The following is an 18,751-nucleotide window of genomic DNA, read 5'->3' on the forward strand; positions in this document are numbered from 1 at the left end:
TGATGATAATCACAACAGCAACAAGAATAATAATACCACTACCACTAATAATACAGTGATTACAGTAGAAAGAATCATGCTGACTCAAATCTATGAAAAAGATCTGGGAGTTTATGTTGACTTTGAAATGTCTTCATGTAGACAATTTGGGGAAGATATAAAAAATTCTTGGATTTATAGTGAAAAGTAATGTTAAAACTTTACAATGCATTAGTAAGACCTCATCTAGAATGTTGTGTACAGTTCTGGTCATCTCGCTACAAAAAGGATATTGTTGCTCTAGAAAGAGAGCGACCAGAATTATTCTGTGTTTAAAAGGCATGTCGCAGACAGGCTAAAATAATTTAATCTATTCAGTCTTGAACAAAAGAAGACTACGGGGTGATCTGATTCAAGCATTCAAAATTCTAAAAGACATCAACAATGTTGACCCAAGGGACATTTTCAACCTGAAAAAAGAAAGAAGGACCAGGGCTCACAAATGAAGATTAGGTAAAGGGGCATTCAAAACAGAAAATAGGGGGCACTTTCTTACACAGAGAATTGTGTAAGAAGAGTCTGGAACCAACTCCCCAGTAATGTTGTTGAAGTTGACACCCTGGGATCCTTCAAGAAGCTGCTTGATGAGATTCTGGGATCAATAAGCTATGACTCTCTGTGGAGTCAGGAGAAGGCAGTAATGACCAGCACAGCAGAGCTGAACCTCTGATAACGAGACTATGGCATTCTGTTGATTTGCAGTGGCTCCTTCTACATATAAGGAGTGTTTTATAATATGTCTGGTCTGTTTTTTTCTGATAAACATTAGTTAAATAGCTTTGCTATCTTCCAGCGAAACCCATGCACGGTGTGGTAAAGTACACAGTGAATGCCTCTGGTTTTGGTCTGTTTTTCCTTGTTAATTGCTATCAGGGTTTAATGAAACGAGTGGCCAGTGGGTTCAGAACTTTAAGGGGTTAAATCTCTGCAGGCACGTACGGTAGCTTGATGTGTCACGGTTTCAGGTGTCAAGGGGGGGGTGGGTTGTCAAAGAGGACAGCCAATCTGACCGTGTCACTAAGTTTAGTTTCTTACTCAAGCCTTTCAGTGTCACACCCGTCCTGCTAGCAGGGGACAAAGAAAGAAAGAGCCTTTTACCCAGCAAAGGTAAGCACTTCACTTGACATTTTTCATTATTGTATTTAACAAGCAAGCAGTTTATGTGTATCATATATATATATATATATATATATATATATATATATATATATATATATATATATATATATATAACCTTTCCCTTTGCTTGCTTTAGTATTTTACATTGAGTTCTATGTTCTCACAAGTGCTCTGTGGGTGTGTGCCCGTGCTGGCCGCTCACTTGACACATCCCTGATGGCAAACAGCAGCTGTCAGGGGAAGCTTAAAATATATTTCAGACTCATGTGTTCTGTTAAAGTGAACAGCTCCACTGAGATTCAGTAAAGGAGTCACTTTTCCTCTACAAACCTGAGCGCTTGAAGCATGTTTGAATGGCAGTAGACCACCTCTGCTCTTAAAGTGAAGGTAACAAACACTATGTTAAATGGAGAGTTTCCAGTAATCACAGGTGTCCTAAGATATTACCATCTTGTATTTGTTTATTTTATTACTGTAACTTTATTAGCCCAACCCTAACCTTAACTTCATTAATATTAACCAAGCGTTACAGATCATACGTCTGTACCTTATTGCTCACGATTAAAAACACAAGATGTACAGTACCAGTACTATAATATATTATGGTTGTGAACCCTTTAAAAAAAAGATGTACATATTGGTATTGTATTGAAAATGAGCATTTTTGTTTGAATTCAATTCATTATTTATTCCACAGACCTTTTTCTTGCATTTTATTGTATGCATCTTACCTTTATTTTATCTAAACAATGACAGTGATTAACAGTACCATCGTTGATGTGTGAAGTAGTCTCTGTCCAGTCTACCGCATCATGTATGATATTATGTTAAAATATTTGGAAGAATGTGCTCAGATGCTGCCTCTTCAAGGATTTGTATATTTGTTTGGTCATTGGACTGCAGGGGAATCCCAGTGTCCCAGGGTTAAGACAGATAAAAACAGTTGAGACACAATCTAGTTGATTACTTCTGAAACTTTTTTTTTTTTGGTGATTGACTTACAAAGAAATCTGATGTGGGGGTCCGAATTTTAAATATACTATACCAAGGTATACTATCTGGATATCGAATTTCCCTCAGCAAGTCTGTAACAAAGCTTTATCTTATGAGCTTTTTAAAGAATGTTTTTTTTTTTTTTTCCTGCTATAATTAATTAAATTAAGCTTTCTATTCATTAAACTGTTCCAGACGGTTGGTAAAGAAACAAACTACAGGTTTTTGTAGAGGAAAGAGAATCGCAGATCTGAGACAGGGCATTTTAAAACTGCAGAGGGCAATATGGAAATGTAATCAAATGAAAAGCCTGCCTAATAACGACGATGATGGTGCTTAACGCGTGCCTTGATTTCTGCAGCGGAAAGCTGGCATCAGTGCTTAGCTATGGCATCACCGCGAGACTCAGACCCGCAACAGGTGGTACCAGAGGAAGAGGACACTGCAGATGTGCAGTCTGTGCAGGCCAGGTACCTTCGCACCCCCTCTCCTAGCCGGTAGGTACAGATAGAACACATTGTAGGGTGTCTTGCTAGATGGCATACAGTGTTGGTTAGTTTAAGATTTGCCGCTGTTCTAAGGTCAAAGCATGATGGATTATGGTTTAATCAAAATGGCTTTCCTTGGAAAACTGTTATAGAACATTGCCAGTTATTGTCTGTTGCTAAGCAATTTTGAGGCAAACTTCAGGTTTAGTAACATGATGCAAAATCATTTTTATCAATGAAATATACTAAAGTTACATGGACGGAACTGTATTTTTGTGGTTAACTGAAGGTTTAGAAAAACAATGTTATGGAACTAAAAATAACTAACTGTATACTGTCTTTCAACCTGCCCTTGGACTCAGTGTATAAGGATCTGCGTTGTCGTCCAATTAAAAGTTGGAATAAATAGGGTGTACAATATTAAATAATTCCCTCACCTGCGTACCATTTATGTTTTTTGGTTTCTTATCCTTTTTTTATTTTTTCATTACATCTTTGAAGCCTATTTTTAAAACCTTTGAACACAGCCTGTTCATATCAATACTTTCTCTATTATAAACAGTTAAAACAGGATTCTGGTTAGTTCTCCTACAAGGGCTTTTTGCCTCATTAGTGTGAGACTAAAGGTAACAGACCTACTAATTTGACTATTAGTCTCACCTTCAGCTTCTGTGCAAGGATGTAATGAAAAACAGAAGCAATATAATAATTGGAAACTCAAATTATGTGAACAGTCTATTTATTCTACCTTTAGAGCCAGGCCACAGTTCTGCATGAATCCACGTGGTTGAGGGCAGGAGTGATTGATAATCTGAATTTACCATTACCTAGGCAGCAGTATAACAGCTATACCATCAAATAGCATTTATTTACTTAACAGAAAAAATATCTTCAATCAAAAAAGTTTTTTTTGATTGGCTATACAGTATACAGTACAATTTAAAAAGTCTGCTAGACTGTTGTTAAATGATTTAAGAATCCAAAGTTGTGAACTTTGGTTAATGAATCAATACACACTTTAAATAACTCGCGAGTTAAAACTGGGTGAAAAGGGCTCCCCGAATATTAGGCAGATTGAGTCGTTTTTGCAAGCCAATATAAAATCAGATCCCAAAATGCAATGCCATTAAACTGTGTTGGAAAGGATAGGAGCCATACATGTTGTATATCCATTAGCAAACTATAAATATGCATGCGTTTTAAATTCCTCCAGGTTTTCAGTTATGTCTGACACCGATACAGAGAGCATCTTTATGGAGCCAATCCACCTTTCCTCTGCAGTGGCTGCCAAACTGATCATAAATGAAGGTAAGCCTACGTCATTATTGAATTGCTAAATTAGCATATGAGGCTGGCCATGATCCAGCTACCCAACATACCGCAAGCGTGCATCTTAACCACAATGCAAAAACCGCTTCAGCAAGTAGATATTTCATTTGCTAATTTGCTGTTATTGTGCAATGTGTGTGTATGATAACAGTATAGTATTCATGCTTCATTTTTATTTGTTTTGTATATTTTCGTTTGTGATGTGCAGTGCAAAATAAAATGAACAGTAATTCTAAGAGCAGTTGCCTATGTATACTATGTAACGAAGGGTGGGGGTATAATTTTTTTTTAATATACACCATAAAAAATATTTTTGGGAGACCAAGATATTTATTTTTTCTACATTTTTGTTTTTCAGATTTTATAGAATTAATACTATAGTAAGTATGAAAGCAAGAATATAGGGCATTGTATTATTGCTGTTCCAGATTTAGATTCTAATTAATATAAAACATTCTTGAGTTTATTGAGTGAAAAAGGGCAGCTGTAAGTTGCCTGTTGGGTGAACACTTCTGTAATGTTAAAGTAAATAGCCCTCTTTGACAAATGGTGCCCATAGTAAGCATAATGCATGAACACTTATAGGCGTCTGCTATGCTCCCTGTATGACCCAAGCAATTGTGACCTGACAACAGCAGGTTGAAGTGATCTTATAATCACTCCGTACATGTGCGCACGTATTAAAAAGCAGAATTTGAAAGTGCACAAGAACAATTTTAAAAAACGTATGCCGTTGAACATCCTATGCTTCCGTACAGAGTTGAAACACAAGGAGATGAAAGTGGAAGCGATGCCAGAGCAGATGATGGAGTCTGCAGAGCAGCTGCTGGTGGAGGACCTGTACAATCGGGTGAAGGACATGATGGATGACAACAGCAAGTTCAACACCCCGTGCGTCCTGGATATCCAGAGGGAGCTGACACAGGACAAACTGGAGGCCCCTAAGAACCCTGTCGATGAGGTGTGGCCCAATGTTTTCATAGCTGAAAAGTGAGTAGAGTGGGTAGCTGCAGGTCTCATGACTGGGTGATTGTACTGAATCTTGAATGTAACACAATCAGATTGCCGACAGAACATAAGTTTGCTTTGTTCTGGTTATGGAACCTGCTACAGTGGTTTGGGTTTGCATTGTGATTCCTCCTGTTGCTCTCATTGGTACCCTCTATTGGCTCTCCACAGTAACAGTGGCATGTGTATAATACCAGTCACCATAGATTTTGCCTTGCGAACCTCTAATTTAGTAACTTCTATTGCAATTCACAACCTTCCACCAAAGAAAGGCAACACGGACGACTCCACATGTATATGGATATTAATTAAGTTATTAATATAAAGGGCTTTCCTCCTCACATTCAGATAAAAGTGCTATCATACAAAGTTACTGTGTTCAAATCACTGCTGTGTACAATCTACTGAGTATGATCTGCATAGAGTCTTAATTAACATTCTGGTGCAAAATCTGGACCAATATATCGGTGATCAAAAAGCACAAATATCCACAAAAACAAAAAGCAGATACTTATTTTAATAAGTAATTAACTTAATATATTATGAGACAATGATCTACTTTTTCCGAACAATTCATGTTTTTGTTTCTCTCTTTTTTTTAATATTATCAGTTGCTAACAGAAACAGTATTGTCAGCACACATGACAATGAGTCCCCCTATTAGAGCAGGAAGCACAATTAGAGTTAAATACAATTAGATTAAACTGGGACCAGTAATGAGCTCTAAGAAACATTTAATAAACAACTTGGTGGACAGTCGTGCTGGAATAGGTTGTAAACTACTGTACAGCAGCAGTCTCAAAACCTCTGCCATTCCAGTTTGCTAGATAAAACAAGCACTATCCTTTTTTTCTTGTTAAAAGCCTATATTTACAAAACCGACACAAATTATGGAAATAACATTTACAGCAAGACTAAGGGTGGGGTTTGTATTGCCCATGTTTCCTCACTCAAACCCCTTATTTATAATGTTTTGGTATCCCTGAATAGATCATTGTCTCCTCTTTAAAAATACGCAAACGATTTTAATGAGCTGCTTGCCCCTCTTATATGTGATACTCTAAATATGATCCACTGACTGCCAATGCAGAACAACTGGATATGATATTTTCTGTTCATTTTACCCTCCAAAATAGGTTTCTGGCTAAGCAGTGCCAAAGACAACACTAAATTGAATAGTGTACCAGTCTTGGCAGTCACCATTCAGGAAAATGGATAAAATAGAGAACAAAAGCTCCACCCAGTCATTCAAGATTGTTATTAAATTAATCACCTGTAGCTATCATAGCATTTGTGAGACAGACTTCTCTTTAAAATCTTTAGTACATTTTTAAAGAGAAGACAATTGTGTATTCAGGGATACCAAGATATTTAGTAAGTAAAGGATCTGAGTGAAGAAAAGCAGGCAATAAAATCCCCACCCACAGTCGTTCTGTAAATCATTTGTTGTTTCTGTAATTTGTTTCGGTACTGTATACATAATGGACTGACAAGCAAAGGTTTCTTTTTTTGTATTAGAGACCAGAAGGTAAATATTTGGCTGTGCAGAGAAAAGGTCAGGTCCCTGTTGGATTGCCTTATAGAAAAGTTCAGAGAATGTCATTGAGAGGTCATTATAATCCCTGAAGGAATTATTAGCAGAGCACAGAATTACCAGCAATGGCAACACATCACTCGATTTGGAAAATGATACGGGGCTGTGATTTAGTTCTAATGACCAGAAATAAAAAGTGCTTAACTTACATTTTTAACTTATCTTTCCAGGAGGGCCATAGGTTCTCATCCTATTTAATATATTGAAGTAAGTTAAAAATATGTGTTACAGCATATAAATTATTAATACCCTGTATACAAATTATTTATTACCCATTAAAAATGCAACAGTGCAGCTGTAAGCATTTATAATCGCAGCCTTACGTGATTAAACACATCTGTAGAGAAATAAATATCTTACTAATACTTTATTTATGAGAAACAAAATCCTCTCGCCATTTTTTTTTTTTTTTTTTTTTTTTTTTTTTTTTTGGTGCTTGTATACAGTGTATTTTATCTTCATTGTGGACCCTATTTGTACATGGTACTGTTGGAATAATGTTCAACCCAGCAAATGAGTACTGCATGTCACTGAAGATAAAACAAAAATCAAACTAAAAAAATCTGGGCTTTGGGTGTTTGTTTTTAAAGGAGTGTTGCTGTGAATAAAGCCCGCTTGAAGAGGTTAGGAATAACCCATATCCTGAATGCGGCCCATGGCACTGGAGTTTACACAGGACCTGACTTCTACGCTGGCATTGATATACAGTACCAAGGCATTGAGATTGATGACTTCCCAGACGTGGACATATCCAAGCACTTTCGCCCAGCTGCAGAGTTCTTGGATGAATCTCTTTTGACATGCAGAGGTATGAGCAGCCCTACATGCTGAGCATTGGTGACCAGTCGATCAAATGTGCCAGTGCATATAGGAGTGCAGTACGAGGTTTAAAATCCACTTTCAAGCATCTTATTAGCACTAGCATTGTTATCACTGATCCCCCTGCTCTTCCTGTCAAGATCTTGCTGGTACTTTAGACTCATTTGTTGTCGATCAAGCATTGGCTGCTGCATCATGGTACCCAATCTCTTCATTTCAAAATCTCTTCAATGGTCTAGCTGCAATCAGACCACGTGACCTACAGCAAAAAATCCCGGCATGCAGGCTTTTATCTGTCAGGCTGTATCTGAAATCACAGCATGCAGGTGTTTATCTGTCGGGATCTATCTGAAATCACAGCATGCAGGCTTTTATCTGTCAGGCTGTATCTGAAATCACAGCATGCAGGTGTTTATCTGTCGGGTTGTATCTGAAATCACAGCATGCAGGTGTTTATCTGTCGGGTTGTATCTGAAATCACAGCATGCAGGTGTTTATCTGTCAGGCTGTATCTGAAATCACAGCATGCAGGTGTTTATCTGTCGGGTTGTATCTGAAATCACAGCATGCAGGTGTTTATCTGTCGGTTGTATCTGAAATCACAGCATGCAGGTGTTTATCTGTCAGGATCTATCTGCAATCACAGCATGCAGATGTTTATCTGTCAGGATCTATCTGCAATCACAGCATGCAGGTGTTTATCTGTCGGGTTGTATCTGAAATCACAGCATGCAGGTGTTTATCTGTCGGGTTGTATCTGAAATCACAGCATGCAGGTGTTTATCTGTCGGGATCTATCTGAAATCACAGCAACTTCTAAGTGAGTTCTACTAAGCTCTCCATTTGTATCAGCTCACCTGTATCTAAATGCACAATTTAGTGATGTTACCCGTAGACTGTGAAAGAAAAGCAGGAGTGTTAACAGTGAATATCCAAGTTATACATTCATTCCGCCCTGGCGATCTTCCCCAAGTCTTCACTTGTCAGCCCTAGGTATTGAGTGATAGGGATTTACAGTAGCATTTCTATTGCAATGGATTTAGGAGGCATTCGGAGCATGTGAAGGTAAATCCCTGCAACAAGGTATCTTGAAAACCAGCAGCTTCAGCAGTGCTTTCCCTGTTGGCCTGACGAAACACAGCCAGGTACATTCCCCTACCGCATGTCCATTAATAGAACAGCACATTCTAAATAGAGCTGCACTGTATCTGTGTACTCTTATTAATGTAATCGCTCGCAGAAATATTAACTGTTTTATCATTCTTATACGTGCTGCACCCCCCACACACTGTTTTTAATTACAGAGGACTTTTCTAGACACATCAAATTATTCTGCTGGTGAAGCAGAATTCAACACTTCATTTGACACTGAGAATTCAAGTAATTCTAAAGTAATTTGGGGGGGTGGGGTGGGGAGCAATTATTCGATTTATAAAACTGTTACTCCCCCTTCTGGAGTATGCTGTCTCTGCAATTATTTTGTGATTGCTGTTGACAGAATGTTCCAGTAGATTTGCTAAAGGTCATTGTTCAGACCCAGCGCCTGCTGGTATCCTGCTGATACGACAAGAAGGTTTTGTGGCGAAAAACCAGTACTCACAAAATGATACTGGAAGAACAGTAGTTTAACCAAATAAACATCAATTATATTTCTGTGGACCAGTGTGCCTTAATGCTGTTTATAACACATATTGCTTTCTTTCCACGTATCTTCCTAAAGGATCTGAATCTTAATCATCAAATGTAGGTTTCAAATAATCCTGTTTAAAATTGTTTGTTGAAATGACACTAGAATACTTTTTTCTTTCTTTCTGTGAAACATGTAGTTTGTTTTAGCAGGGTTCTGTACTGAAGCTGTGTTTCGTATGAGAATACAGATACTGTGCAGATAGATGTTTGCAGTATTTAAGTTTAAGTTATGAAATCTTTCTCAAAGAGATCCAAGTAGTGAACCAATTACGGTCCTTTTGTGTTGTGAATATACTCATTAATTTAAGCTCTTCTATGACGTGGGCATGAATGATTAATTGTATCTTTTGATGTATTTTCTTTACCACTACAGATTTGAGGTTATATCTTCAGCAAGACTGTCTACAGGTTAATAATTGAATATAAGTACGTTAGATAAAACATCTAAACCGGTGCTGTTAGTTAATTGTATATGTGCACAGATTCATATGTTGTCCATTGCAAAAAAATGGGGAATATATATATATATATATATATATATATATATATATATATATATATATTATAAACCATGAAGAATAATTATTCAGAAATTAACATGGTAATGTGTGGAACAGGGTCTAATTTAAATCCATTCCTACATTACTGACCCCTATCTGTACCTCATTATAATGTCAAGGTTCCAATGTTAAAATTCACAAGCAATAATGACATTATAATATGTCCTACATGTACATGTTAACTAATAGCCTTTACTTTCTCTCATCCTCATTTGCCAAATGAAAGGTTACCTGTCCATCTATTATTATTAGCATTATTTAAAAAACAAAACAAAAAAGAAAAACGTTTATCAACATTAATGGAGCTTTAAAGCTAAACTTTTGTGCTAAACTGGTAGAGTACTTTCTACAGTGATGCATTTATACAAAGCCTTGGGAAACTAAAATCCATTCAATTCATACAGTAGAGATGGTCTTATGCCTGTATCTCACAATCAGGAGACTGAAGGAAAACTGTAGCTGGGCTGCATCCAGTGGGGGCAATGCAGTATATAGCATGCAGAATATCACAGGGACATGCATCCATCGCTTACTACCCAACCCTTACAGACGCTTCATCATAGGAAAGTATAGCATAGGTAAGAATCGTAAAGAATTGCAAAGTGTAGTAAAGCGCATTAATAAACATGGCAAACCATAAGGACATAAGAACGTTTACAAACGAGAGGAGGCCATTCGGCCCATCTTGCTCATTTGGTTGTTAGTAGCTTATTATCCCAGGGTGTCAGCTTGAATAATATTACTGGGGAGTTGATTCGAGACCCTCACAATTCTCTGTGTAAAAAAGTGCCTCCTATTTTCTGTTCTGAATGCCCCTTTATCTAATTTCCATTTGTGACCCCTGGTCCTTGTTTCTTTTTTCAGGTTGAAAAAGTCCCTTGGGTCGACATTGTCAATACCTTTTAGAATTTTGAATGCTTGAATTAGGTCGCCGCATAGTCTTCTTTGTTCAAGACCAAATAGATTCAATTCTTTAGCCTGTCTGCATGACATGCCTTTTAAACCCAGAATAATTCTGGTCGCTCTTCTTTGCACTCTTCTAGCGAGGTGACCAGAACTGAACACATTATTCTAGATGAGGTCTTACTAATGCATTGTACAGTTTTAACATTACTTCTCTTGATTTAAATTAAACACTTTTCACAATGTATCTGAGCATTTTGTTGGCCTTTTTTATAGCTTCCCCACTTTGTCTAGATGAAGACATTACTGAGTCAACAAAAACTCCTAGGTCTTTTTAATAGATTCTGTCTCCAATTTCGGTATCTCCCATATGATATTTATAATGTACATTTTTATTTCCTGCGTGCCGTACCTTACACTTTTCTCTATTAAATGTCATTTGATGTGTCTGCCCAGTTCTGAATCTTGTCTAGATCATTTTGAATGACCTTTGCTGCTGCAACAGTGTTTGCCACTCCTCCTATTTTTGTGTCATCTGCGAATTTAACAAGTTTGCTTACTATACCAGAATCTAAGTAGTTAATGTACATACCTGTGGTACTCCACTGGTTACCATAATCCATTCTGAGGTTTCTCCTCTAATCAGTACTTTCTGTTTTCTGCATGCTAATCACTCCCTAATCCATGTACATGTGTTTCCTTGACTCCCTACTGCGTTCAGTTTGAGAATTAATCTTTTATGCGGGACTTTGTCAAAAGCTTTCTGTAAATCTAAGTAAACCATGTCATATGTTTTGCAATTATTCATTGTCAATGTTGCATCCTCAATAAAATCAAGCGGGTTAGTTAGACACAATCTCCCTTTCCTAAAACCACGCTGACTGTCTCCCAGGATACTGTTACCACATGGGTAATTTTCTATTTTTGATCTTATTATAGTTTCCATAAGTTTGCATATAATGTCAGGCTTATTGATCTGTAGTTACCTGGTTCAGTTTTGTTTCCCTTTTTGTGGATCGGTATTACGTTTGCAATGTTCCTGTCTGTCGGTACAACAGATGTGTCAAGAGACTGTTGCATTAGCTTGGTTAGCGGTTTGTAAATAACTTCTTTCATTTCTTTGAGTACTATTGGGAGGATCTCATCTGGCCCAGGGGATTTGTTTATTTTAAGAGCTCCTAGTCCCTTTAACACTTCTGCCTCGGTTATTTGAAACTGGATAGGAACTGGATGACATGTGGGGCATGTTGTCCGTATCCTCCTTTGCAAAAACTTGTGAAAAGTAATCATTTAAGATATTTGCAATTTTTTTTCTTCATCTATGATTTTGCCATTTGTATCTCTTAGACATTTAACCTCCTCTTTGAAAGTTCTCTTGCTGTTGTAATATTGGAAAAACATTTTGGAATTGGTTTTAGCCCCCTTAGCAATGTTCATTTCTATTTCATTTTTTAGGGAACAACTGATGATCTCCTCTCAATCTGTATCTTTATTATCTCTTTGACTAATTCTATCACGTTAAGTTTTGTCAGGGTTAGCTGCAAACGATCTGGCAAAAAGTCAGGAAATCAGGCAGCTGTTGAAATCATGATGCTACTAAGCACTTTTATTGAACAAAAATAAAGGGAAAGCAAATTTTTAAACAAATAACAACAATATGCAGTTACACTTGAATGCTTTGGGCAGCAACCCAACTGGAGCTCTTCCTGAACCACAGCCTCTACAGGACTGAACACACAGGCCAATTGCAGCCTTTTCTACATTTGCATCATTTAAAACAAATGTAATAATTCATTCACCAATTAGGTCTACAGGATCTTCAGCTCCAGCCACATTTTCACATAGAAATTAAGCATTTTAAACAAGGCTCAAACTTAACCCTTTTGCTGGGTCAAGTTAATATGCACACTTAACGACTAACACCTTACATTTATAAAATAAACGGCGATACAGATAAAACTGTTATTGATGCTGTTTGTAGAATAACTATGGATCTGTATTACTGGAGAATATGGGAGTGAATGAAAGCACGCACCAGTACAAAATTGGCTACAGTATTAACACAAAATAAATACAAAATAAACACTATTTACAAGTGAGGGCTTTTCACTCCCATCTAGTTTCCTACTTATGCATCTATTTTATAATGCATATATGTTTTTTAACAGGTTTTGGCAGGGCAAATTCTCGAACCACATAGAGCTCTCACACACACTGTTTTTAAAATGTCTGGAAATGTTATTAAAAAAAATAACGAAGGGGATATTATTTATTCAAAAGGCTGCTGGTTAATCATTAAAACACAGGTGGTTGCTCTCGTTTAAAAAAAAGAATAAAAAAGGATTTAATTCACAGTCTTTTAAAGTATTTTTTTACTCTAAAATGTGTAATTTTGTGGTTTTTTTAAACTGGCCATGAGTTTTTTTTTTTATTAAAGCTTTTACATGTATAAGTCGCACTGGTGTATGTCACACACACACACCCCCCCCCCCCCCCTTTGAGACAATAATTTCAGGAAAAACCTATAGGTAACATCGGTGTATAAGTCGCTTCTCCCTTTTTAATACCCCCTAATAATATCTAGAAAATAGACTTATACAAAGGTTTTTACAGTACTTATACAGTTATTTTACTGTCATTGTTTAACTTCTCACAGGCAAAGTCCTTGTGGACTCTATGATGGGAGTGAGTCGATCAGCTGTCCTAGTAGCTGCTTACCTGATGATCTTCCATCACATGACTATTATGGAGGCGTTGATGACGATCAGGAAGAAACGCCCTATCAACCCAAACGAGGGCTTCCTGAAGCAACTCCGAGAGCTGAACGAGACCCTCCTGGAGGAACGGGCAGGTGATGACGACAGCGACACTCTCAGTCAGAGCTCAGTCATTGAGGCTAAAACCCACTCAATCATGGCAGAGGAAGAGGATTCAGGGAGCATGATGGGAGCTAAAGTCCACTCGATCATGGTGGAGGAAGAAGATGACATGAGCACCATGAGCAGCGTCATGAGCTCAGTCGCCAAGGCCAGCGTGGCTTCCAAAAGGCCCACCCTCATTGACGAGGATGAGGAGGATGAGCTGTATGCAGAATGGCGAAAAAAGCAAGGCCTGCCCCCCAGCAAGCCACAGGGGCATGACAATGAAGGCAAACTATCTAAGCTTCCTGAACAAGAAGAGGAGGACGATGTGGAGCAGATGATAAGGGAATGGCAGAGCAGAAATGAAAGATACCAGTCTGAAGACTGGTGGCAGTCTCAGCTCATGAGTGAAGATGAACAATCCCTCCTTGGAGGAAAGGCATTTTCCATCAGCGACCGGGGTGACGTGGAAAGTGTGAACAGCCTTGACATCCGCATCCTAAAGGAACGTTTGACAGCCAGTGGTATAAGCAGGGTCCGCAGTGATTCCATCTCCACTGAAGACAGCTCAGCAGACTTGTGGACCCAGAGACTAAGGGAGATCGAGGATCAAGCTGCAGCACGGTATGGTAGAGATGGCCAAAAAGGCAAGGATTCCTCTGAAAATGGGAGAAAAGAAAAAGACATTGATGAGGAAAGCCTCTTCTCACAAACAAGCTCTTTGTATAACTTCTGCAAGAAGAACAAAGATAAGCTCACCCCCCTGGAAAGGTGGAAGATCAAAAGGATTGAATTTGGATGGAATAAAAAAGATGCAGAGTCTGCAGGAGGCAAAAAGACAGACGGCAGTGGAGAACAAGCAGAAGGAGAAGAAAACACACCACTGGGTGAGGTCAATCTGTCAGCCTACCAGAATTGGAAGCTTAAACACCAGAAGAAACTGGGCACAGAAAACAAAGATGAAATTGTGGAGCTTGGCAAGGGTGAAGACACTGCTTCAGTCAAGAGGAAGCAAAGACGGGAAGAGATCTTAGAACGTTCCAGAAAGACCCTGGAGGAGAGCCAGTCCATGTGTGGATGGGAGACAGAGAGCTCATTGAGCGGGAGCATCCCACTATCTGCACTGTGGCCCAACGTGGCAGCCAAGAGTGTAAATGATGACACTGCTTCAATGTTAAGCATGCAAAGTAATAGATCATCCGTTTCAAGAAGTACTCAAGGTCTGCCACAAGTACCTATGATTCCCCTGCCAAATATTCAGGTAGGCAGTGATGATACCATTTCCTTAGCAAGCATTCAGAACTGGATTGCCAATGTAGTTACTGAGACCATAGTACAGAAGCAGAATGAGTTATTGATGCAAGGTAGCTTGCCTCCATCATGCAGTCCATCAGTTATGAGCATGGGCTCAAGAGCAGGCGCTGTTGGGAAAAACATAGATGATGACAAGACATCTCTTCTCAGCATGCAGAGTGGGGCATCTTATGCAAGTTCTTTACTACGTCAGAAGGACATGCGAAGCACTGACACCCAGTCAGTCATGTCATGTGGCAGCTTGTCTGAAGGCTTTGGCTCCAAACAGAAGATCACACGTACCAGCAAGCCCCTCTACAGCCTGTTTGCAGATGATATTGACCTAAAGAAACTGGACACAAAGGAAAAAGAAATTAAATCTGAGATGAGAGGAAAAATGTTTGAGTACAAAATAGAAAAAATCGCTGCAGACAACAAGCGCAGTACTTTGTTCAAGAAAAAGAAGGCTAAAGATGATAGTGAGGACGAGGATGACCTCACTGGAACATCCGGAAGATACTCCTATAAGAATCTTGATAAAGCTGATACTGCGTCCAGTATTTCAGGACGATATTCCAGCTTGGGCACAGATGGCTCAGACAGAATAAACAGCATTGACAAATGGCTCAGCGATGTGAAAGCTACCTCTTCTAAATCTTCAAATTCTACCACAAACGAAAGCTCTGATTCTAAGTTCACCAGATTATCGTATCTCAAAGAGGATACTGCCGGATCACCGGACTACAAGTTCTCCAGACATAGAATGGATCCCTCTGAAAAATCACAAAGCCCATACAGCAGTCATGAAGAGGGATACAGGAGCACGTCAAGGTTATCTGCTTCAACTCGCATGACAGACACAAAGACGTACTCATCCAGAAGGTTTACTTCTGATGATCCAGGCATCTACGGTAAAACAAGTCCAGAACCTTATGTCTACAGACAATCAGCATCTGAAACTGAACCGTCATGTAACGGCAATTCCCTGAACAGAACGCGGTCACTCCACTGCTCTGATGAAGCTTTAGAAGATCAAGACCTCCTTGAACTTGGACCGAAGAGAAAATTCACCCAGAGTTTTTCACGGTCAGAAGAAAATGAAGTAAAAAGAAGCAGCAGTGATGAGGAAGATATATCAATAACCAGAAGGTCTAGGTCAAGACCAAGACCCAAAGAAGAAGAGGAGTTAGATGTTGATAATGATGATGATGATGATGATGATGCTATCATTGCTGCTTGGAGAAGTCGTCAGGAATCAAGATCAAGGGTTCAGAGAAGAAAAGAAGTTTAACTAGCTCTCTTTGAGGTGATTATTCATGTCTACTTTTTATTTGAAAATACAACTAATCCCTATATGACATCACTAACTGGCACACCATGAATGGTGTATACATTATCACAGTGTGCCTAACAAGTGGTAATAGTGCTGCTAAAAACAGTATAAATTGGCTGTACTATGGTATAAGTAGTACATACAGTACCTTGACATGGAACTTAACCTTTAATAAAATAAATGGTACATGCTAAAGTATTCTTTACAAGAGAAATAATGAAATGTAGTCTCTGTAAAGTTTGGAACACCATATTAAATAAATTAAAGACAAATGAAAGAACTAGCATAACTTATGGAGGGATCTTACTAGGAAATCACTGCTGTGTATTTGGTTAAATAACCCCTTACCCACCTGACTGTGTTATCACAGACACACTCTATCTGTTCTTAGATATTGGTATGTGTTTTGTTTAGTTTTCATCACAAGCCAAATGATCAGAAATGTACTGCCCAAGTGAAACCGTGATTTTTGCCTAGCAACCTGAAAACCAATGTAAAAATGTATGCTGCATTTTGATAATGTGTTAATATTCTAAATAATATTCTATTAAACCTTTTTTTTTGTTTGTTTGTGTTTGAATAAGTATCTACAGTATTAAAAAACAAACAATAGCATTATATCTTGTACTCCCAGATGAGAAAAATATTTTTTCCCCACATTTTTCAAGCTTTCTTATATAGAAAATATATTTTTTTTGTTTTTTGTTTTTTTTTAAACACAAGTTTCCATTCCAGTCTATGATTTTTTGATTATTTTTCACTGCTTGAAATAATAATAAGAAAACAGTCTGCAAAACTTGATCTCATGTTGTTTCAATATAAGCCTGGGGCTGCCACCTGTTCCATCTACAGTCTGCAATCCAATCTGCAACCAGAAGTCAAAGATCACCTTGATGTATCGCTTTTTCTATAATTGCAACATATAAATTAATTCACCAGCCTCCAATATTTCCCTGCTAATTTAACCCAGTCTTCTGGACTACATGTTTAAGGTGGAAACATGGTATTAGTCACATGGTGTTTTATATCACAATTCAAGAATGACAGTCCTGTTTAAGGCACTCATTTTAGCACAGTATTTTGTGCTGTGGAATAAATTACCCTACAATAAAAAATATAATGTGAATGTCATATGCATCTTGACTAGAACTTCTCATTTCAGGTGGGATCTACAGAGACAGTTCACTTATTGTCCTGCATAAAAAGGGAAAATACGAACAATCTACTGTTGATAAACTGGGCCAAACAAGTTTTAATATCTGTTAAGATATCAGTAAATAAAGATATGAAACCACTGGTTTATTTTATTCTTTTTGATCTACAGATGCAATACAATTGCTTCTTATAATATGCCCTTCGTGGAATCAATCTTTTAACTGGGGGGAGGGGGGGGTCAATTTGAGTTCATGGCTGCCTGAACCTATGGGGTTTTAAGCTGTACTTTTCAGTGCCAAGTAACCTCTAGTTCTTAAAGATACTACACGGTAATGGATCATCCTTGATACAGTCATGAATTGCAGTTTAGTTCAGTGTTTTTGACACAGGAGCATTTTAATGCACATATGGTCAGTAGTCCTGCAAAGTTAATCAGTCACATGTACTTTATCATAAAACATCTATCAAGCATTGAATGTGCAAGACATGTACTGTAGGCAATTCAACAGTACTGCTCTGTTGCTGTTGCTTCCATGCGTAATCGGAAAACAAACATGCCATTGTGAAACACGTTTTTTTAGGACTTTCCAGGTGTAGTATTTTATGCATATGTTTTCAGTATTACAAACGTATTAAATGTCCATATTTTCTACACAATGAATTTGTATTTTACTCAGCCTTGTTTGTGATATTAAAAATGCAATTCAAACAACAATTATGAAGAAAAATCCTGTCAGAAAGATCCTGTCAGAAATCTGTTTTTAATTGTTACTGTACCAAACTTTTTTTTCTTTTAAGTTTAGATCCATAAACAACATTTTTTTTTTTTTGGTGTTTTTTGGTGGTTTTTTTTGCCATGGCACAGGAGTCGAGGGCATTGCATTTGCTGCAATAGCACATTCTATTTTAGGTGTACTACTTCTTGCCATTTATTGACTACCAGTGTGGGGTACTGTATTCAACAGCAGTGGGAGGATTTTAATAACTAACTTTGAAAAATTGGTATGTGATTACAATGGCACCACAGACGAAAGGGTTGTCCGGGAGATAGTATACAATCCCTTTGACTTGATTGTATGCTCCAGTGTAAACAAGATTTTTATTTTTGGTCTAGAGACATTAGACACTTTTAATTGTGGATTTACTAAGAAAGGTACTCAGGCTTTATAGAGGACTATGCACTGATCACTAAACTCCCTTCCACTCTCTGTCTTTCACACTCCCATCATACACAAACACACCTGACTCACAATCAAGATGCGAATGGATCATCTTTCAGGAAATCAGGAGTGTGAACAAAGTTCATCCAAAACACAGGTTTTTAACCTGTGAAAAAGGGGAAGGTAATCGAACACATCCAATCACACAAGGTATCATCATCCAATGAAAAGCACAGTTTTGTCTGAATGTCACTTATGATAGGTCCATGCTTTTACAGGGAACATTCCCCCAAATCGTCTTTTAGGCACACCCAGTCTCTCAAAAATGCAGTCACCTTTCGAAATTAAAAATAATTAACCTTCAAATGAACATAACTCTCGACAAATACTGTATTATTTATTGAGAAT

General features: G+C 37.9%; 1 protein-coding gene across 3 annotated transcripts; it reads left to right on the forward strand.

Moving 5' to 3' along the window:
- The first annotated feature begins 997 nt into the window (after window positions 1-997).
- On the forward strand, window positions 998-17,954 carry LOC121320862 (serine/threonine/tyrosine-interacting-like protein 2). 3 transcript variants are annotated; one of them, XM_041259582.1, is made up of 6 exons: window positions 998-1,146; window positions 2,513-2,648; window positions 3,853-3,947; window positions 4,727-4,958; window positions 7,161-7,378; window positions 13,198-17,954. In XM_041259582.1, the coding sequence occupies exons 2-6, from the start codon at window positions 2,539-2,541 to the stop codon at window positions 15,984-15,986; spliced, it is 3,444 nt and encodes a 1,147-aa protein (XP_041115516.1). In that variant the 5' UTR covers window positions 998-1,146; window positions 2,513-2,538; the 3' UTR covers window positions 15,987-17,954. The 3 variants fall into 3 exon arrangements, with proteins under 3 accessions (XP_041115516.1, XP_041115517.1, XP_041115518.1); XM_041259583.1 differs by lacking the exon at window positions 998-1,146 and adding an exon at window positions 1,411-1,545; XM_041259584.1 differs by lacking the exons at window positions 998-1,146; window positions 2,513-2,648 and adding an exon at window positions 4,327-4,348 and having other exon boundaries at window positions 3,883-3,947.
- The last annotated feature ends 797 nt before the right edge of the window (window positions 17,955-18,751 follow it).

This window comes from Polyodon spathula, chromosome 9 (genome assembly GCF_017654505.1).
Source record: "Polyodon spathula isolate WHYD16114869_AA chromosome 9, ASM1765450v1, whole genome shotgun sequence".
In the NCBI taxonomy this organism is placed as follows: Eukaryota; Metazoa; Chordata; class Actinopteri; order Acipenseriformes; family Polyodontidae; genus Polyodon; species Polyodon spathula.

What these genes read in the sequence shown, in the direction of transcription:
- LOC121320862 (XM_041259582.1), top strand. Translation starts at nt 2,539, where the DNA reads ATGGCATCACCGCGAGACTCAGACCCGCAACAGGTGGTACCAGAGGAA. An exon ending in CGCACCCCCTCTCCTAGCCG is followed by an intron (nt 2,649 to 3,852) that starts GTAGGTACAGAT and finishes AAATTCCTCCAG; the next exon opens with GTTTTCAGTTATGTCTGACA. An exon ending in AATGTTTTCATAGCTGAAAA is followed by an intron (nt 4,959 to 7,160) that starts GTGAGTAGAGTG and finishes TTGTTTTTAAAG; the next exon opens with GAGTGTTGCTGTGAATAAAG.